This window comes from Spermophilus citellus, assembly GCF_964194105.1.
Source record: "Spermophilus citellus genome assembly, chromosome: 9".
NCBI classification, from domain to species: domain Eukaryota; kingdom Metazoa; phylum Chordata; class Mammalia; order Rodentia; family Sciuridae; genus Spermophilus; species Spermophilus citellus.
In genome coordinates, this window is record NC_138191.1 from 131,095,859 (window position 1) to 131,116,197 (window position 20,339).

General features: G+C 57.6%; 1 protein-coding gene across 1 annotated transcript in view; it reads right to left on the reverse strand.

The window, feature by feature from the left end:
• Nucleotides 1-3,679: 3,679 nt before the first annotated feature.
• The window catches only part of TNFRSF8 (TNF receptor superfamily member 8), a 58,809-nt gene continuing 42,149 nt past the window's right edge, over nt 3,680-20,339 (reverse strand). The window contains exons 9-15 of the mRNA XM_081308773.1: nt 17,714-17,804; nt 17,362-17,465; nt 15,833-15,934; nt 15,658-15,711; nt 9,005-9,030; nt 7,517-7,721; nt 3,680-4,493 (exon numbers count right to left, since the gene is read on the reverse strand). Of these exons, the coding sequence (XP_081164899.1) occupies nt 4,243-4,493; nt 7,517-7,721; nt 9,005-9,030; nt 15,658-15,711; nt 15,833-15,934; nt 17,362-17,465; nt 17,714-17,804 (833 nt within the window). The 3' untranslated portion in view covers nt 3,680-4,242. The remainder of the gene's footprint in view (nt 4,494-7,516; nt 7,722-9,004; nt 9,031-15,657; nt 15,712-15,832; nt 15,935-17,361; nt 17,466-17,713; nt 17,805-20,339) is intronic.

Below are 20,339 nucleotides of genomic sequence, written 5' to 3' on the forward strand. Positions count from 1 at the left end.
CTCCCCCTGCGTGCCTCCTTCGCCCACCTGGTACGCCCTGTGTTTTTCCCAAATCTTGAGGCCAGGGCTTTCCCACCTCAGGGCCTTGGCATTGACCATTCCCTACCTTCCAGACCTTGAGCCAGGCACATTGGTGCATGTCTGTGATCCCAATAACTCAGGAGGCTGAGGCAGGAGGATCGCAAGTTTGAGGCCAGAATCAGCAACTTAGGGAGATCTCGCTGGCGTTTACATCATTCGGGCGGAGCTCAAAGGGGCAATTCCACAGGGCGGCCTCCCCCAATTCCTTGAGCCCTCCCCTCTGGACCCTGCCCTGGAGACCAGACTGGGGCTCCTGGAAGCACACAGTGTGATCCCACTCCCAGAATCCCTCACAAACGTGCCCAGAGTTTAGAGGTCAGCAAACAGCCAGTCCTGACTGATCTGAAGGGAACTCGGCAGCACGGAGAGCAAGAGGAGGCCTGTCCACTGTGGACGCTCCACATGACCCAACGCCACGGGAGGCCAAGTGCCCAGGCTAGCCAAACCCCTGGTTCAACCGAACAGAGCAGAAGGCCTGGGGGGCAGCTTTGGAACCCACCACCAGCTACAGTGGTTTTCTGGGAGACAAATGTTCCGAGTTCAGGGCTTTTCAAAGGTGGCCCCTTAGCAGAAGGAGGAGCTGATTCTGCAGGAAGGGGTCACTCAGGGGCAAGTGGCCACGGGCTGCAGGGAGAACACAGCTGCCAGTCAGTGAGCGCAAGGCACGTGTCAGGTGACACCTCAGAGAAGTCCCACGACCCTAGCAGGCAGAGGCTGCTATCCCCATTTCAGAGGCGGAAACGGAGACAGGGTTGGTCCCTTCCAGAACTCACAGTGAAACTTAACTATCGCTGCGGCCCCACTGGGAGGCGGGGAGCTCAAGAGGTGTTTTGATCATTCGCCACACTCTCGTGGGACCCCATTAATTCTCTCAGGTGAGTTCTCGCACCTGGGGTCTGAGTTCGTTACCCCAGAGCAGGTTGTTACAAAGTAAGGCAGCCCCTCACGCTCTGTCCCTCCAGGTACACCCACTTCGCATACAATTTTCTGCCCCAAGTTGAAGCAGCACAAGGCCCTCACCAGATGTCACCGTGCAGTCTTGGACTTCCTGCCCCTCAAAACTGAGACAAAATGAACCTCTTTTCTCTGTAACTTACCCCAACTCAAGTGCTCTGTTATAGCAACAGAAAATGGACCAAGACACTATGTTCCTCCAGTGTTCCTCCCAAATCTCAAGGCCAGGGCATCATGGAACACAACCAAGATCACTGGCTGATAAATGGCAGAGTAGAGATTTGAACCTGGGCCTGACCCCAGAGCACTACTCCACTCTGCAGAGGAATGGCAGCTGGAGAGCCACCCTTTGTCCCTGCATAGTTTTATTTCTACTCAGCTTGACACATCAGTGTCTGGTGATAAGGGACAAAAAAGAGCAGGGCCCAGCCTGGGTCTTCAGGACTCACTCCTGGGAGGAGTGTGGGGATGGAGAGAGAGCTGCCCTGGGAAGTGGTCCTCCTGCTCCGGTTTAGGACCGGCGCCAGGCCCTGAGCTTCTAGGAATCCTGTAGTTTCCAACCTGCGAGGCAGCCTTCCACACAATGGCCCTTTTGTGAAGGCAACAGCTTCCGCAGGACATTATCACTCGCTGTCACCCCTGCTTATAACTGTTCAGGAAGAGGCGGGGGGTGGGGGAGTTTCTTTTAAAAACGTTTTTTATTAGTGCATTTTAATTGTACACAAGATGGGATTTGTTGTTAAACATTGGAACCTGCACATAATGACATCATTTGTTTTATGTGGTGCTGAGGATCGAACCCAGGGCCTCACACATGCTAGGCAAGCGCTCTGCCACTGAGCGCCAGCGCCAGCCCCAGCCCCAGCCCCAGCCCCGGGGAAGGGTTCTTAACAGCCTGGGAATTGCTGCCCTGAGGGTCCTTGTCCACCTGTCCTCTTGAACATCATGACAGCCAGAGGTTAAGGAGCCCACCTGGTCTCTGTCAAGTTGGACATGCCTCTGGCTCCTGAGCTGACCACAGGGCAGGCAGCAGCTGGTTCGGGCTGGAGGTGGGGCTGCAGTCGTAGGGGTGGGGTGGGCAGGGTCACCTGCCATGGCTGTGGGTCTCCTCCATCCCACACAGAGCCACATTCAGGGGGACACTCCAGGCTGGCTGCGTGCAGTGGGAGGAGGTCCAGAGTGGCCCTGAGCTGCACCCAGGTGGGCAGGGTTGGGGGCTTTGCGGGTCCCAGGAGCCCAGGGCTTCTCCCACCTCCAGAGCCTCCTTTCCCAAAGCTGCAGGGCTCATCCCAGCCAGAGGGAAGGAGGCCTGGAGAGGCCCAGGGTCCCTGTGCAAACGCCCGCAGGCAGCCCTGTGCAAAGAGCAGCTCCATCCTGAGCACCCTCCCGGGCAGGCTTTGGCTCCGGGGTGTGTGTCGTGGAGGACGAGTCTGCCTCTGAGGACAAAAAGAACTGAGGATATGAGAAGGTGCCTGTCCTCGGCAAGAGTCCAGGATGCACAGGGATCCCTGACCTGGGGGAGAGGCCCTTTGACCTTCCTGCTCTGAGGCTGTCAAACACTCCATTTCCACCTTCATTCCTCGGTCTCACAATTTTTCTTTTTATTTTCTGCGTGTGTTTTCCTGGGACTGAACCCAGGGGCTCCACCGCTGAGCTACATCCTCTGCCCTTTTTATTGTATTCTGAGACAGGGTCTAACAACATTGCTCAGATGGTCAAGTCTGGCCTCGAACTCTCGATCCTCCTGCCTCAGCCCTGGATCTGCTGGGATTCCACGTGCACACCACCAAGCCCAGATCAATTCTTCATTTTTTCTACAGACTTTTAGAGGGTTAAACGTTTTGTCAAGAGCCACCAGGCCATAGAGTGCCTTATCCTGTTAAAGTGTGTGGCCATATTCTCGGGCCAAGATTGCCAGCCGGCTCTGCTAGGCAGGATCAGGGTGGTGTCCACTCAACCCTCAAGGCTGCAGCTCTGGGGGGCGCTGGGTGCCACTCTGTCCTTGCACAGGCCAACTGGGCAACTACTGTCTGACCCACTCAAATTCCTGGCCAGCACCCAGTCCTGGCATAACCACCTCTCACGGTGCCTCAGACTCTCCAACTTTCCCCAAAACATCTGAGTGGTTTCAGAAACCACCCTCGTGATTCCTGAGCGGTCAACTTCCTCCAGAGAGGCTGCTGGTGAGTAAACAGCTCCCGGGGCTGGCCCCTGAGGGTAAGTCCAGGGGTGTCCGGGCTGTAAGATGCTTCAGCGGTCACTTGTTTGTTCTAAGAGGCTGCAGGCCCAGGGGCTGACCCACAGGCAGGATGTCAGGGCAGCTTTAGTCCTTACTGTGGAACACAGAGCCCTGAGGTCTCCACCACCTTCCGCCTTCAGTGCAGAGTAGGGTCGACCGTCTTGAGCCCAGGGTCATCCAGCATCCACACCCTGGTGGGTGCAGAGCAGTGGGAACGGGCCGCAGGGCGGGTGTTGGTGGCTTCTCAAGTGTGGCAAACCTGGGAGGTGGCAAATCTGGGAGGTGGCAAACCTGGGAGGTGGCTTTCCACTCCCAGGACAGAGCAGGAGGCGCCTCAGAACAGCGGAGGCCCCCCGCAGGCTGCAGACGGGAGGAGTCCCGGGGCAGAGCCGAGGCCCTTCGCCAGCCAGGGTGGGTGCTGCAGGCGCGGAGGTCTGCAGACACCTGGGCCCTGAAAGGCCTCCTGCTCGGGGCTGAGTGGGGACGTTCTGGGAGGAGGGGACGGACCTGGGCTCACCATGGGGGCTGGGCAGGGAAGGGGCTGCCGCAGGGAGGTTGGGGCGAGGTGCAGCGCCACAGCTGTCGCCCACATGGTGCCAGCGCCAACACCCACTCTTCGACTTCCCTTCTGACTCAGGAGAAAAAACCACAGGCGCGGGCACCGTGCCCACGGGGAGCCATGTTCACAGTAACTGGGGCCTGGGGCGTGCCAGCAGGCCTGATGTGTCAGCTCTGAGGCCCAGGGACGGGGGAGACTGGGAACCAGCCTCGCGCTCACTCCCTCAGTGGGTACTGGTCCTGGTGGCGTCAGGTGCCACCGCTGAGACCAGAGCTCTGGGCAGCAGCTGAGCTGGGTGCCCCATCCCTGGTCCACTACTAGCCGCTGGACCTCAGTTCAAGCCACACGGTCTTCTGCCTCGCTGGCCTCCAAGGGGCACCAGCTGCCCTCCCGCCGCCCAGGTTGGGCCTCACTTCCCAGAGGCCACTGTGGGCCCCAAGTCCTCCTTGCCTTCTTCCTCCACAGAGAACATGACGTCCCCACAGCTGCCCAGGGGCGGCTCTGTCTCCTGCTCTGGGTAATGCGGGGCATGGTCCACCTCCAGCTCCGGCTCCGGCTCTGCCTCAGGCCCCACAGGCCCCACCGGGCCCCGGCCCTCAGACGCCTCTGTCTTCACAGTCCCCACGATCACTGTGTCAGCCTTCATGATGTAGATCTTCTCTGCAAGGCAAAAGGATGGGTGAGGAGGGGAGGCCAGAGCCCAGTACGGGAGCAAGGAGGCAGAAGAGGGGCCGAGTCCCTCCTCCTCTACCACTGCTGCTGTGTGATTTCAGGCCGATGACACACCCTTTCTGATGCACAGAACTGGCCCACATGGTACTTAATGGGGATGCTCATGATTTTGGAGGCACTTCTTGAACGTGGCTGGGAGACCAAGGGAGCTGTGGGGAAAGGCCAGCAGCTATAAGGACCAAAAGCCCTGGTGAGCGGCCGCACCGAGCATCCCCAGGCGCTCCCCACGCGTCAGCTCTGGGCCCCCTGGGCTCCTGCAAGGAGTGAGCCCTCATTATCCCCATTTTACAGACGAGACCCTGCAGCCTGGCAAGGTCAGATGAGCTCCCCAAGGTCATCAGGAAAAAACACAAAGGGAACTCCCACCCGCCAGGCAACCCTCTCTGCTTCCAACCACTTCCTAAAACAGACACCTGGGGCCACTAACTTGTCCCCTCTGCCTGGGACTGAAGGTCCTGCATCTCAGGGGCCCCTCAGGCCACGCAAACCCAGCCAGCTGGTGGCACGGACAACGGCCTTGGCCCTGCTAATAAGCAGCAGCTGGTGACCCGGACAGCCTCAGTGGGGGCCATCTCCCCGTGGCCTCGTGGCCTGCAGGCAGAGTGGGTGCTGGGTCATCATCACTTGGACGAGGACCGGGCACAGGCCCCTGGCTGGCGTGGGGGCTTCCAGTTGGGCTTCTCACGGAGGGAGACACGGAGGCTCGGGGAGGTGAGCTCCCGAGAGGCTGGGAAGGCAGGACGACAACCTCAGGCTCCGGCCAGGGCCCAGCTCCAGCTGTCCCCCCCCAGACTCTGGAGGCTGAATGAGGAAACTCGAGAGGGAACTTGAGAGCAGGGGTGGGGTGGCACAGGGGTGCAGGGACCCCTGCCTCCTGGGTGACCCAGTTACACCCATCCGATTTAGGAACCCCAGAAAGGTTCTCAAGGACCCTGCATCCTCGGCCTGTTGCATAACACAGCTCTTCTATTTTGGGTTTTCACAAGCTCAGGAGAGAGAGAAGCGTTAGAAAGAACGGTGAGAACCAGAGGGCGGGGAACGGGGGGGGGGGGGGGGGGACCGCGGAGCGCCCCAAGCCCCAGAGCAGGCAGCCGGCCTCGCGCCCCAGCCTCCGCCTTCCACCAGGCCTGTGGGCCCCCCGCCTGGGGAGCACTGACCACAGGGGCCGGAGGCTGTGTGCAAGGGATCCCCAGGTGGCGACAGAAGGGAGGGCAGAGGGCAGACAGCAGGAGAGAGGAGAGGCGGGAAGACAGGACGTGGGGAAGAGTGGTTGGTCTGGACAGAGGCAGCCAAAGCTGGGACCGAGCTGTCACCCCTGACATGTCACTTGGCCTGGTCCCTCTGGCTCTGCCCCATCACAGGGCTGCCCACCTCCAGCTGTGGGGGTTCTTCCTGCCCACCCAGGGCTCTGAGGGGGTTGTCTTGGACAGGGGAGGGGGGCCCCCATTCCTGGTACCCAGGAGGAGACAGGAAGCTGGGGTGGCATCAGAAGGACAGGGGTCATCTATGTCTTGCTGTCCAGGAGAAGCTCCAAGGCCTTCCCTTGGCAGTGTGGCCCACCCCGCTGCACGCCAGTGAGGCCAGCGGGCTGCTGGGGAAGGCGGCCCAGAGCCTAGAGCAGCTGGAACCGGGGAGAGCCGGCCCTCCCCTCCCTTGCTCGGCTCCCTGGGCCCTGAGTTCCAGCCAGGATTGCTCAACGTGGGCTTGAACATTCCAACAAGGACTTAATTCTCAGGAAATTTGAAGGGGAAGCCTTTGGCATTTCCCCCAAACATATTATTTTCAAAGAAAACTTCCTGAAAGTTGTGATTGCAAAAGTTTGTTCAAGAGGAAATACTGCCCTGAAGTTCTCCCACCAGGGCCTGCCGTGGAAATGTGCAGAACATCAAATGCTCTCTGCTATTATCTGAGGGTCAGTTTCCCTCCCAGAGAAGGAGGAGCTCCCGCCAGGTAGAGGTGGGGAAGGCCCAGGCTGGGTGCTGGGCCCCTGGGTGGAAGAGCCCAGGGTCTCAGGGTAGGCAGCAGAGGGGCACCTGGACTACACCGTAGAGCAGAGAGGGCAGGGAGGGCTTCCTGGAAGAGGAGCCTCAGGAATTTACTGGACTTGAGGGAGGGGAGTTGGTTGTTCCTTGCAGAGAGGCTCAGAGGGTAAGACAGGCCTGAAAGTTCTGGAAACCACCATGAAGTGGGAGGCAGACCAGCAGGGTCCAGTAGGTGAGTCTGGTAGGGAGGGGCTAGCTTGACTGCCAACTGAGAGCCCCAGATTTGTGTTGACGGGGACGGGGACTGCAGCAGGGTTTGAGCAGGGGTGGAATCCGGGCAGGTGCATACTTTGGGGGAAGCGCTCTGGTTGTACCAGGCCAGCAGCAAGTTTGTCCAAGCTCAAGGGCAGCCACAGCTGGGGAGTGCTGGGTTCCCTGGCCCAACATGGTCTCTGTGCTTCTGCAGAGGCCAGCGGACAAGCCAAGGGCTGCAGAGCCCAGCCGATGCGGGATGAGGCCCAGCTGCGTCCTTCTCAGCCATAGGAGAGGCAAAAGGACCTCACTGGGCTAAGCCACAGCTTCCTCCTTTGTAACATGGGGAGAAGGACACCGTCCCCAGAAGGTGTCATGACAGTAAGAGGCAAAGACATGTGCCAAACAAGTGGCAGGTCTCAGGGTCACGGGCACCTCCACTCCTGTCCCTGCGCGGGGGGCTGGGGCAGCGCTCATGTCTGTGCTCAGGAATCTGTGCTCAAGCCCCCGGTGGTTCCAGGAGGCCGACCCATAGCCCTTCTACCTTAGCAGAACTCACCAGGGCAGCCGCAGGGCCAGCTGCAGGGGAGTCCTGCCCTTCCCGGGGGACCTCGAGGGCCCAGGGTCTCCAGTTTCCACCCAGAGCCCGGCACCCAGCTCCCCCAGCTCCCCCAGCTCCCCGAGCCACACCGGGAACCCTGAAATAGGCCGACTCACCGATCTTGTTATTGGTGTGCTCTGTGGACACTCGGGGCTCAGGGGGGTCCCTGGAGGATGAGGGGCCCCCACCTGGGCTGGAATCCAGCAGGGGCAGGCTCTCCGGGCAGGCTGCGCCCACATTGACACAGGTCTCCGCAGCCGGGGGGCTCACAAAGCTCTTCTCTTCTGTGCTTGGCTTGGTCTCCAATGCACTTCTGGGCTGCTGTGGGAAGGGAACGGGTGCTGAGCAGGGCATCCCCAACTCCTCATGTCCCCATATGGTGACACCCTCTTTTCTTCACTCCTAAAACCTCCAGGGAGTCTCCCCTCTGTTTTAAACCTTGCCACAAGCAGGGGCTGGGGTTGTGTCTCAGGGGTAGAGCGCTCACCTAGCATGCTTGAGGCACTGAGTTCGATCCTCAGCACCACATAAATGTAAAATAAAAATACTGTGTCCACTTAAAACTAAAAAATAAATATTAAAAAAAAAGATGTTAAAAAAAAAGAAAGCTGCCACAAGCAATCCAGGGAGTGCTGTGCGTAGCCTCCCAGGCACCACGGTAGCTTTCGATTCATACCAAATAATAAGGATGGCAGTCAGCGACTCACACGGTACCCACTGTGTGCAGAGCCTTGCTCTAACACACTAGCGCGTCGATCCTCCCAACCATCCCATGAGGAGCGGGATTTCAGCACCTGCCCCTTTAACAGATGAGGAAACCAAGGCACAGAGGAGCCGAGTGACTGTATCCAAGTGTCTCAGCCAGCGCCCCTCCGCCAGCTCCCGGGGCCAGTGCCCTACCTCACCTCCCCACACAGCCCTGGGAAGCTGGGCCCAGGACAGGGCACCAGGACAAGCCTAACGAGGCCCCAGACGCCCCCCGTACTGGTGGCTGGAAAAACTGCAGGAGTGGTGACAAAGCCCCCAGCCCAGCGCAGGGCACATGGAGGGCACTTCCTAAGGGATGGGGGGGCCTCCCCCTTGGAGGAAGCTCAGGAGACACAAAGCCAGGCTCAAGCCCTCATGGAGCCACTGACTAGTAGCCTCTTAACTTGTCCAGGCCACCGTGTCCCCTTTTGTGAAACAGGACAACATAGCAGCTCCTGAGTGTCAGGAGCACCCGAGACACTTTTAGAAAGCAGGCGGCCAGCTTGCAGCCAGTGCTCAGCAGGTGGCGAGTTTAAGTTTGTGCTGCTGGTTTGACATCTAGCTTCAGGTCTGCAAGACCAAGGAGTGGAGGACAGTGGGATGTCGAGCCCTTCTCCTGACCCGACGGTCCTGATGCAAGCCCTTCTGGAAATCCCCTGCGGCTGCGCCAGGAGCCCAGGCTGCTGTGGGTGGAGCCTCATCCCTGGCCCAGCCTGCCAGGCTCTGTGCTCCCCGAAGGGGCCCAACTCTGGGGACTTGGGAGAGAAGGGAACGACCCTCCCCCGCGGCCCTCCAAACCACAGGCTGATGGGAAAGGTCAGACCCAGGGACTGGGTGAGGTGAGGGGAGGTACTTACTGCCAGGTTCCTCCTGGGTCTGGAATCTGCAAAAAGCAAAGAACAGCAACTTCAAGCCAGGAGGGGCGGCCACCAACCCTGCCCCACCTACCTGTCAGCTTTCCAGCAAGGTAGGTGGGCGGTGCTGACTCCCAGCCCAGGGCTCAGGCCCTCAGTCTGGAGCATGGTGGCGGGTTCAGGGTCAGGTCACCTCCCAATGCTCAGCTGAGTTGGAGACCTGAGGGACCCCAGGGGACCTCCCCTCCATACTACTCTCACTTGGAGGGATTCAGCCAATTAGCACACTGGACCCTGCCCGACTCCCCACACACCCCAACAGGCACAACGGCTGGTCAGGGGGAGCACACGCCCCAACCTGAGCCCAGGAGGCTTCTGCTGGCCACCACCTTGCAGCCTCTAGGGGCTGGACAGCCCAGAATCCTCAGAGTGCCATGCAGAGCCCCCTAGAGGACCTCAAGGCAAGGGACAGGGAGGACAATGGACCCTGAGGGTTTTAGCTGAGCCCTGACCAAGGCTCCTGGAGCCAGCTCCCCCCAGGACCTTTCCGAGATCCACTTCCATGTGCCTGAAAGAGCCCGGGCAGCCGGCCTGGGGAGGACAGTGGCTTACTTCCTCCCGAGCCACCCTGTGTGGTCTCAGGAGGTGCCAAACAGTGAGTCTTGGGCATGACCTTGACTTTGGTTTTGTGTGTGTGAGGCGGGGTATTAAGGGTTGAACTCAGGATGCTCTACCACTGAGCCACACCCCAGCCCTTTTTATTTTTTCAGACAGGGCCTCACTAGGTTGCTGAGGCTGGCTTTGAACTTTTTTAAAAAAAATATTTAGTTTTTAGTTGTAGTTGGACACATATCTTTATTTTATTTACTTATTTTTATGTGGTGCTGAGGATGGAACCCAGGGCCTTGCACGTGCTAGGCGAGCGCTCTACCGCTGAGCCCCAAGCCCAGCCCCGGCTTTGAACCCTTGATCCCCCTGCTCAGCCCCCCAAGTCACTGGGATGGTGGGCGTGCACCACTGCACCTGGCTCAGGGCACAACCCTTACCTCCTCATCTAAAGGGCCCCCAGCTCTGGTGTTCTCCCTTGTGATTTTCTCCCTTGTGATTTTCATGGCTGAAAATCTCCTGACACTTAATGGCCCACTGGCCAGCTAAGAAAAACAGGGGTGGCACCTGGCATCGAGTCTACGATAGAGCAGGCCACCTAGGCCCAGCATAGCCCTGAAGGACCCCACAGAGGCCACCTGCAGAGACCCAGAACGTGCTGTCAGGCCTGCGCAGTGGGCCCCCCTGCCTAGAGGTCAGCCCGCTGCCGCTAGGACACGCTTTCTGGACCCGGCAGCCCTGAATCCCCACTGACACGTCTGTGCAGGCCAACCAACAAACGAGACAAAATGCCAATCTGACTACAGTGTGGCCGTGCAGCAGGACCCTCGGTGGCTTTGGGACGCGCTGCTGGGGCTTCGTGTACAAGCCCGTCAGCAGTGGACCGCGTCTGACGGGGAAATGGGCCAGACTGAGGCTCAAAGATAACGAGGTAGAGTCTCAGTGTAACCCACGTGCCCTCCGACGTATCCTTCCTGGTAACTGCTGTGGGGGGAGGGGGGAGGATGGGGGTGGGGGTGTCGCATCCGGAGGTCACAGCTTGGGACCTCAAGGGGGATGCCGTCCACTGCCAAGTCACGACTTTGATACTCTTTGGCCTCAGGCATATTTTAAAAAATGATGTCAACGGAGCCCAATCTCTCTCCTGAGAGTAATCTGGAATTTCGTAAACAGCCAGCTGATGTTTGCTGCCAAGGCTTTGGGGATGGCCAGGAGAAAAAAGTGTGTAACGAAGTAACAAGACAAAATAAATAGAAGCAACCAACTCGGCCTGGGGAGGAGGTGGCCAACTGGCTCTCAGAGATGCCCATGCCCTGTGAACGGGTTTGTTGTTTTTTGGTACCAGGGACTGAACCCAGGAGTGCTTAACCCAGAGCCACACCCCCAACCCCTTTTTAAGATATTTTATTTAAAGACAGGGTCTTGCTGAGTTGCTTAGGGCCTCGCTAAATTGATGAGGCTGGCTTTGAACTCGCCATCCTCCTGCCTCAGCCTCCGGAGTTGTTGGGATTCTTGGGGGCCACTGTGCCCAAAGGGTTTCGTCTTTTTAAGAGCCATCTGTGGTGAACCTCAGCCCTTTGGCCCAACTGACCTTCTCTGAGGACCACACCCTCAGGAAGTCCTAAAGAGAACCAGAAGGCAGAGGACAGCAGGTACTTAACAACACCTGAAAGGCAGCTGAACGCCCCGCGGGGCCACCTGGGCGGACGGCAGCAGCTTACTTCACTGTTCTGAGCCTGGTCTCCTTATCTGGAAAGTGGGACAGACCTGCCAGTCCCTGAAGGTTTGATGAAGGTTGGGGGGGAGGGCTCTCAGCCTGCAGTGGCCCGGGCTAAGTCAGGCCAAGCCCCTGGACCCTGGGTGTGGCCCTCTGTTCTGTGAACTTCCTCCCCCACACCCAGAGCCCGGTCTCACTGCAAGAAAAACATCACACCAAGCCCAGCGACGGGGACATCCTGCAGAATGCCTGGCCATCGCCTGCAAACTGCCGAGGCCACCAAGGTCAAGGAAAGCCTGAGCCTTGGGCCACCGGAGCCGAGGAGAGGACTAAAGGTGGGGGGGTGGCACCTTATGAGCCAAGTGAGCGTGAGGAAGTGTGGGTGTCACTGACAACAAGGAGACCACGTCACCGTTTACAGTGACAAAGGACCACACTGCTAAGCAGGGAGGCCTCCTGTGGGGGGCTTGGAGGACCCTGAGCCACCTTCTCAATGTTACACAAATCTAAAGCTCCTCCAAAAAGTGAAGTGCATTCAGAATTTTTTTTTTCCTGATCAAAATGTGACCAAGGGAAGGTGCCAGGCTGCTGCTGGCACACGGTGGGTCCCACAAAGCCTGGGGTGTTGACAAGGCTGGCGCTCGACCACGCGGAAAAGCAGACCAGCAGGTGACACGGAAGACGCTTGAAAACAAGTGTCAAATGACACAAGGCAATAAGGCAGGATCCAGAAGGTTCTGGCCTCTGCCTGCACCCCTGTTAGGACCCGCAAGTGCTTTGATAAAGACCCAAAGCAAATCCTGCCGCGGGCAGAGGTCAGATTTCACAAAGCTTCAGTCTGGCTCAGTTACGGTTTCCTTGCTTTTTGGAATAACCACGATCTTCCCAGAAAACCTTCCGGGGGCCAAGCCCAGGTCACACTGTGTAGCAGTGACCCCAGGACAAGAACGTGGCATCCCAAAGCTGTTCGCTCAGTGGGCCGTGCGCCAAGAGCACAATGAGTCCTGACACAGGTGTCAGAGCTCTGGGTCCCTCCCATCCCTGGCACAGTCCTCCTGCAGCCCTGAGGAAGCAGAGAGGCTAGAGGCCCAGCCAGGCTTTGGTGCCAGGCATCCCTAGGTCCACACCTGGAGCTCCTTGGAGAGATGACCCAGGAGGGGTTCCGGGAGGAGAGGACAAGATAAACCAAGAGTTTCTTAGAAGTGATGCCGGCAGCAGTGGCACACGCCTATGATCCCAGCAGCTCTGGAGGTTGAGGCAGGAGGATCCCAGGTTCAAAGCCAGCCTCATCAATTTAGCAAGGCACTAAGCAACTCAGTGAGACCCTGTCTCTAAATAAAATACAAAATATGGCTGGGCATGTGACTCAGTAGTCAAGTGCCCCTGAGTTCAAGTAACAACAACAAAAAAAGAAGTGACACACGCCTATAATCCCAGTGACTCCGGAGGATTGCAAGTAGGAGGCCAGCCTCAGCAACCTGGCAAGCTGCTTCCTCAAAATAAAAAATAAAGATTCAGGGATGTAGCTCAGTGGTAGACCCCTGGGTTCAATCCACAGTACCCCCTCCCCCTAAAAAAGTGTCCAAATCACTAAGAGATGGGGGCATGTCACACAAGGACACAGGAGCCAGCTTGAGGGGGCTGCCCAGTCTGGGCCAGTGACCTCGCAGTCTGTTACAATGGTGGTAACTAACAGATCATGACAGATGACGGCACGCTGAATCAAACAGAAATCCGTGAATCCATATGGATACAAATGAAGAAAATGAAACCTGATAAGAACTGGCTACTGACATAATCTCACAGGGGAGAGGCCTGGCTGACCTCGGCTTCCAGGAAGGGGCAGGTGGCAATCCAGCAGGATCCCCTGGAAGGCCCACATCGCTTCTGAGATCCTCCAGCCCAAGGCCTGACCCACTCACAGCAAACCCCAGACAATCTCGAAGTCGGGCATCTGCTGGGTCCCCAGCCTGCACCCTTCCTGAGCACCTGGCGTGACCGTGACGGAGAGAGGCAGAAACTGGCCCAGGAAGGAGGGAGGAGGCTCATTAACCCAGAGGTTTACACCTGGGGTTCTCAACCAGGAGCAGTTTTGCCCACAGGGGGGGCCTAGTGACAATATCTGGAGACATTTTGGGTTGTCACAACTGGGGGATGTGACTGTCATCTCGTGAGCTGCTGAACATCCTATGACGTGCAGAAGAGTCCCCACAGCAAAGAATCATCTGCTCTGTGGCACTGAGGGTGACATCAGAAACCCAGCCTGGGGCTAGGACTGGGGCTCAGTGGCCGAGCGCGTGCCAAGAATACGTGGGGCGCTGGGTTTGGATCCCCAACACCACATAAAAAACCAAATAAGCAAAATAAAGGTTGCATCCATCTACAACTAAAAAACCCCCCAAAACCAGCCTGGGACTGGCTAAGCACGTGGCCCTCAGCAAGGTGACCACGTCTTCCTGCACCTTGGGCTGCTCATCTGCAGGAAGTAGGTGCCTCACAGGTTGCTGCAGGTGTCAAAGGAGATCATGGGTGTGCTGTGCCAATGCCTGTCACGGGGACACCAGCAGTACAGTCGGGGCCACTCAGGGATGGAGCGTGAGCCCCAGGGAAAGAGAGCGCCCCTGGAGAAGTCCCGGATGTGCCTGGGGTGGGGAACACATTCCCATCCGCTCCTCTCTGGCCCATCCCCACAGTGACACTGGTCTGAAAGCTTGGAGAGCCAGGACAGACTCCGTCCGTCACAGAGCCTGCTCCAGGATGGACGGACGGCGAGCATATCAGGGGGCTCCTCCGCAGCTCCTGAGCTGGGGGGCTGGAGTGGCGCCTGCTGTCTGTGCCACCTGTGTCCTGCTGCCTGCTGAACCCTCCCTTCTCAGGCCTGGTTACCCAGACCCGGGGGACCCACAGGAAGCCGGGGGGCCAGAGAGGGCCTGAGGCAGACTGTCCCCCGCTGAGTCTGGGCTCGGGTCCTCAGGTCTGGCCTCTTAAGGGAAGGGAGGGCCTTTGGGCCTTTTTTTCTTCTTGTAACAGAACTGCTCTCACGAAGGTTTAAAAGAAGAAAACAAACTGACGGCAATGGAAAGTCTAATACTAGAAAAATGTCAAGAAAGCAAATGGCAGTTTCAATGCGACACGGAGCCCGACAGCTCACGGAAACAGCCTTGAAACCACCAAAACAAAAAGCCCCTGCAGAGGGAGCGCGGCTCACGTCGGAAACTCAGCGGATTCAAAACAGCCTTGGCGGACCGTGTTTTTGTGCCCAGGTCAAGAGCCGGCCCCCTGCCAGGCTCCCAAGGGTCCTGGGGGACTCTTGGGACAGGGGCAGTGACTGTGTCTCTAGACCACTGGGCTCTTGGGTGGGCACTGGGTGGTGGACAGAGCTGAGGGGAGGAAGGAGCAGACAGCACTGAGGCCCCTACAGCAGCTGGACAGAATCCCCAGGGAGCAGTGCCCCGGCCAGCCGTCCCCCACCCTCCGAGCCTCATCTCCTCCCTGTGAATCGACCACCTCCAGGTCACCGGAAGCTGCCTCATAAGCCAGGAAGCAAGGCAATTCCCCAGTCTATGCAGAGCCCAAGAGTCAGGGCCCTGCACACAGTAGGTGCTCAGCTGATGCCTATGGAGTGCTAAGGAGGACCTCGCCCAGAGAGGCTGCCCAGGGAGACGAGGCCCTGGGTACAAGATGACCCAGGGGGCCCTGGGCACGAGGTGACCCAGTCCCAGTGAAAGTGCAGGAACCCTGCTGGGGGGGGGAGGGGTCAGGAGCCCTGACTGCTGCCTGGAAGGTCAGCCTAGAGGTTGGGTGGCAATAAGAGCAGGGACCAGGCAGGGAGGGGTCAAGCCACCTGGGACCCGGGAGGCCTGGACTCCTGTGGGAAGAGGCCCCAGCGATCAACCGAGTGCTGCCCGTGGGCCTGGGCTCCGCAGTGCTCAGGAGGCCACTCGATTCCCTCCCACGCAGCCTTCCCAGTGGCGAAGACACTGAGGCACAGGCACTAGGCAACTCCCCAAGGCCACGGAGCTGGGCTCGGCCTGCAGGCTGCCCTCTTCACCTGGGCCCCACCAGGGTCTGCTCAGGAGGGCAGGAAGGGGGGCAGTCGGGACGCCAGGGAGCCGGGGGGCCAGGTGGGAGGGTGAGAGATGCGGTGGCTTGGTCCGCACCAGCCGCCCCGCACAACCCAGAGCCCCAGCCCAACCCACCACCATCCCCATTAGAGACGAGGCTGGAGAGAAAGGAGGGGCGGCCCCGGGAGGCCACACAGATGGGCCAGGGCTGGGCTGGGAGGAGGCCAGTCTCCCGAGCCCAGACCCAGGGGGGACTGTGGGACACTTACCCACAGGCTCCAGCTTGGGCGGGAAGGGCTGGGCTGGGTGGCACAGGTGGAGCTCTGAAACGACATCAGAAAGAGGGCTGGGCACTGGTCCCAGAGTGCGGGACAGGCAGGGACCCCGGTCAAGCTGGCCCAGAGAAAGCATCCTCCCCAGGTCCCCAAGGACACCTCCACTCACTCTGCCGAAATCGCCTCCTGCAGGCCCTCTGGTGACACAGGAGGAAGAAGGTGGAACCAACCACCAGAACCAGCACCATGATCACCCAAAAGAGCATGGGTCCTGAAACACAGAGATGTCCTTTATTCTTTGCCCAAGAGCACTGAGCTGGGGGCCTTCACTACAACCACACAGGACTAGCCACAGACTACTTCCTCCTTCTCTGGGGACTTGGATTCCATTGTGGCTAACAGTCGTTGGTCTTTTCCCAAGCCAGAGCTATATCTGATCCCGCCTTCCCTACCTGGCTCCAGGAAGCTGATTGATATTTCTAGTTGCAAGAAGAGCAAACCATTTTAGAGGTGTCAAGGAACCTGAAGAGGAAACTGAGGTTCAAAAGAACAAAGACTAGGGGCCGTGGAGGAGGGCACAGTGTGGCTAGAGCCAGGGCAGGGAGGACGGATCACTGAGGAGGACAGAGTGGAAGGCTGATCAAATGGGCCGTCTCAGCCATGGCTCAGAGAAGCAAGGGGCCTGCTCTGCACGAGCACACCCAGCCAGTTAGTGGCCATTACTGCCTCCAACCCCCTCCCCATCCCACCCAGTCACCCTGAGGGTGGGAGAGTCACCATCCAGGCCAGGCCAGGCAGACCCCGGAGCCTGTGTGCTTGTTATCTGGGTATAGGTGTGGGGGTGCAGCCCAGGATGGGGGGCTCTAACAAGTTCCCAGGTGGGCCGAGGCTGCGGGGTCAGGACACAACTTTGAGAACTACTGGCTTGGGAACTACCGCCACCTAGCGTCAGTGGCTGGAACTGCCAGTCCTAAAAGGGATTGCCGGGTTATCAGTTCACAGGAGCTAAGGGACGGTGGCCAACGTGCCTCACAGGCGCTAACCACATGCCACATGCTTACAATCCTGCACGGCCTATGCTGCTACCGTTTCACAGTTGAGAAAACCGAGGCTCAAAGGGATTATGCAACTAGGGTCATGTAGTCACTCAACAAATTTTTTCCGAGTAGCAATTACAGCCGTATGGATAGGATGTGAGGGAAAAAAATCCCTATTTGCAATAGTCAAAGAATAGGAGCTGGGTGCAGTGGTACAGGCCTGTAATCCCATGACTCAGGAGGCTGAGGCAGGAAGATTGTAAGTTCAAGGCCAGCCTCTACAACTTAGCTAGACCTTGTCTCAAAATTTAAAACTAGAAAGGGCTGTCACTCTGTGGAAGAGCACCCCTGGGTTCCATCCCCAGTAACAAAAAAAAAAAAAAAAAAGAAGGTTGGGGCTGTGGCTCACGGTAGCTCACTCGCCTAGAACATGCGAGGCCCTGGGTCCGATCCTCAGCACCAGATAAAAATAAATAAAATAAAAAGATGTAAGCATAATATTTAAAAGAAGAAGACAGCAAAGAAAGGAAAGAAGCATGCAAAGAACAGCAATTAGCCCATAGCTGAGTGGCAGCTGTAAGTCAAGCGCCAGGAGTCTGGGGTCCACCTTGATTCCCCACCCCCACCCCAGGCCACACCTCCCAGCCCCTCCCCATCCTACCTGGGTCCAGAATGGGCTTTCCCGTGGAGGGGAGGGAGACGGTGGAGCTGGGCAGCATCCTGCTGGTGTGGGAGTCCACCAGGGGGCTCAGGGTGGGGGCCGTGCTGCAGGGAGAGACAGACAGGGGTGACGATAGAGCTGGAAAAGGGGGACAAAGCCTGGGTCCCCAGAACCTCTGCCCAAAGTCCCTGCCGGGGACACTGCAGGGACAAGGTTTCCAGCCTTCTGGCACAGAGCCCAGAATAGCTTGTGGGCTTGACATGGAGGACCCAGCCCAGGCCACTCTGTCCCTAGCGCAGCTGTCCCAGGCACCCCCGGGCATGGAAGGGGCGAGAAGAGGGGACAGAATCACCTGGCAGGAGCCTCACTGCTTCCTGGGGTGCTGCAATCGGGGTGGGTCCCTGGGGGACGCAGCTCATAGGTGGTGTCTCTCTCAGCCACACCTGTGGGGTGGGAGACAACAGGGAGTCAGAGCCGAGGAAGAACCGGGGTCTCCAGGGAGGACTTAACTGGGAACTGGGGACGCGCCGGGAGGTAGTCACTTCTGAGATGAGCAGGTCTGTGTTTCAGAGGTCACCCAGGAGGGGGCCCTGGGCTCTGGGCCTCCTGATGTTACTTCAGAGAAACCTGAAGGAGGGCCCGTCGCTGACCTTCCCAATCCTGTCTGTCCCTCCCTGACTCTGTTTGCCTCTCAAACTTTTTTCCTGAGCTGCTTTCTTGTGCAGCGACCCTGGATTCCGGGAACAACAGCTCTGATTGACAGGCATCTTGATGGCAAGAAGGGCCAGGTTGGCAGCACAGATCCCCCGTGATGAGCTCCCCTCCAAGCAGGGGCGGTGTCCCAGGAAGGAGCCCAGGCAGCCTGGAGGCACGTTGGGGACTGAATCATCCCCTCAAGCCATGAAGCAGGATCGCCTCCTTCGCCAGCATTCCCCTGCGCTATAAGACCTCCAGGTTTCCATCAGCCTCTCTGGTCACTGTGTCTCCATATCTGTCCTCCGGTGTGGCCATTAAAGCCCCTTTCCTTCCCTTCCCCGCCACTGGGGTCGGGCAGATGAAACGGAGGGCTGACTGTGGCCGTGGGACTCCAGTTACAACCTGAAATCCCCTAATTTTTAAATGTAGTCTTGATTCTTTAAGGGATTTTTTTTTAATCAACTTTATTGTGACATAATTTTTTTTATAAGTGCTGGGGATCAAACCCAGGGACCTGCGCATGCTAGATAAGTGCTAAACGGTGCTCACCCACTGAGCTACACCCCCAGCTCCCAGGCATAATTCATGTACATGAAAAAGTCCCCTCCGTGCACAGCTTAATGAATTCTGACGAATGTAATTATAACTCCAATCAAAACAGAAACCATGGGCTGGGGTTGGGGCTCCGTCGTAGAGCACTTGCCCCACATGTGTGAGGCACTGGGTTTGATTCTCAGCACTGAATATAAATAAATGAAAAAAATAAAGGTCCATTAACAACGAAAAAAATATTTTAAAAAAAGAAAAGAAACAGAAACCACTTCCACAGCCCCACAAAGTTCCCTGGTGGCTCTCCCCCTCCCCCAGCGCTCCCCAGCCTGTAGGCACGGCCAGCCATTGACCTGCTTCATATCCCCACGGGTGAGTCGCCTGTTCCACCTGTTCCAGAATCTCGTACAGGCAGACGCATTCAGTGCGTGCTCTTTGGTGCCTGCCTTCTTTCACACGGAATAAAGTTTCCGAGATTCACCCTGCGTCAGGACCCTTTTATTGCCCGTAGCAAGCTGCCATAGAGGTGGGGACACTGTCAGATGTCTGCTCATGAATTGACTGGCCTTGGGCTTATCGCCAGTTTGAAGCTCGTACAGATAAAGCAGCGTATCATTTCCTCTCTCTCCTACCCAGGAGGGGTGGCTGGGTTGTCCTGTTGGACAAAGTGTTCCGAGCTGGTCACCTCTGATCTGATCCAGTGACCATGTTGTACAAATGTAGAGGACCACAGAGCTCAAGACAGAGCCAGAATGCAGGGAGGGGCGAGGGCCAGCCCAGGGCTCTCTCCTTTGGACCATACCACCCCCTGCCTGTGGCCTGGGCACCTTCTTATAAGCTTACCATTAACTGCTTTTCTGAAGCAGAAAAAAATTGGCCCACATTTGAAACAGGCTGTGACTCATTACGACACCTCTCTAACCCACAGCCCTGGTGGCTGCACTTCTTTGATGTGGTACAAAGAACCCCCTCAACACACATGCCTCCTTTCCAGAAAGATCTCACAGTGCATCTCAAATTTTTCCTGAAACACCCAGAAGAGACAGTGGGACCCTGATTAGTCTCCTTTGGCTGCTCAGGTCCTCAGGAATTCTCCTCTTTAGGGAGGTCTCCCAAGACAGATGCTGCATCTCTTCCACCTATTTCCTGGATTACTGGTACCTGAATCAGCTGAAGTCTGGTGGCCTTAGGGTACGGGAAGTGGATGTCATTTGTTAGGAGAGCCTCTCTGTATTAGTAAGTCAGCATTTGAAATGTCAATGGACTTCAGTGAGATCGACTTTGAGAGGACAGGGAGTTCTGGGGCCCAAACACATGCACTGTGTCTACACCCAGTCAGTGCTAGGAGAGCAGGGAGAGACCCATCTCTCCCAGGGCAGCCTGGTGTGGTCAGACAGGCCTGGGTCTGAGCTGCGGCTGGGACACCTGCTGGAATCCAGCAACAGACCTGCTGTCCCACCTCTAAGCACAGAGGGACTCCCTGGGTGCCTCTCATTCCCTCTCCAGAGGGAATGCATCTTCCTCCTCCCTCCCTGGGTTAGTGACCCTCCCTGTTTTTCTCCTCCTTGGGATCAGGAGATAAAGAAGAGGCCCTGTCTAACCCCCTAGGTAGTCTGACTTGTTCTCTGGTAAGGGTCTACTAGAAGAGGGGGGAGGGTCTTCCTACTTTTAGGTTCCATTTAGGAACTTAAAAAAAAAAAAAAGACATTGGGGAGGATCATGAATTGAAATTG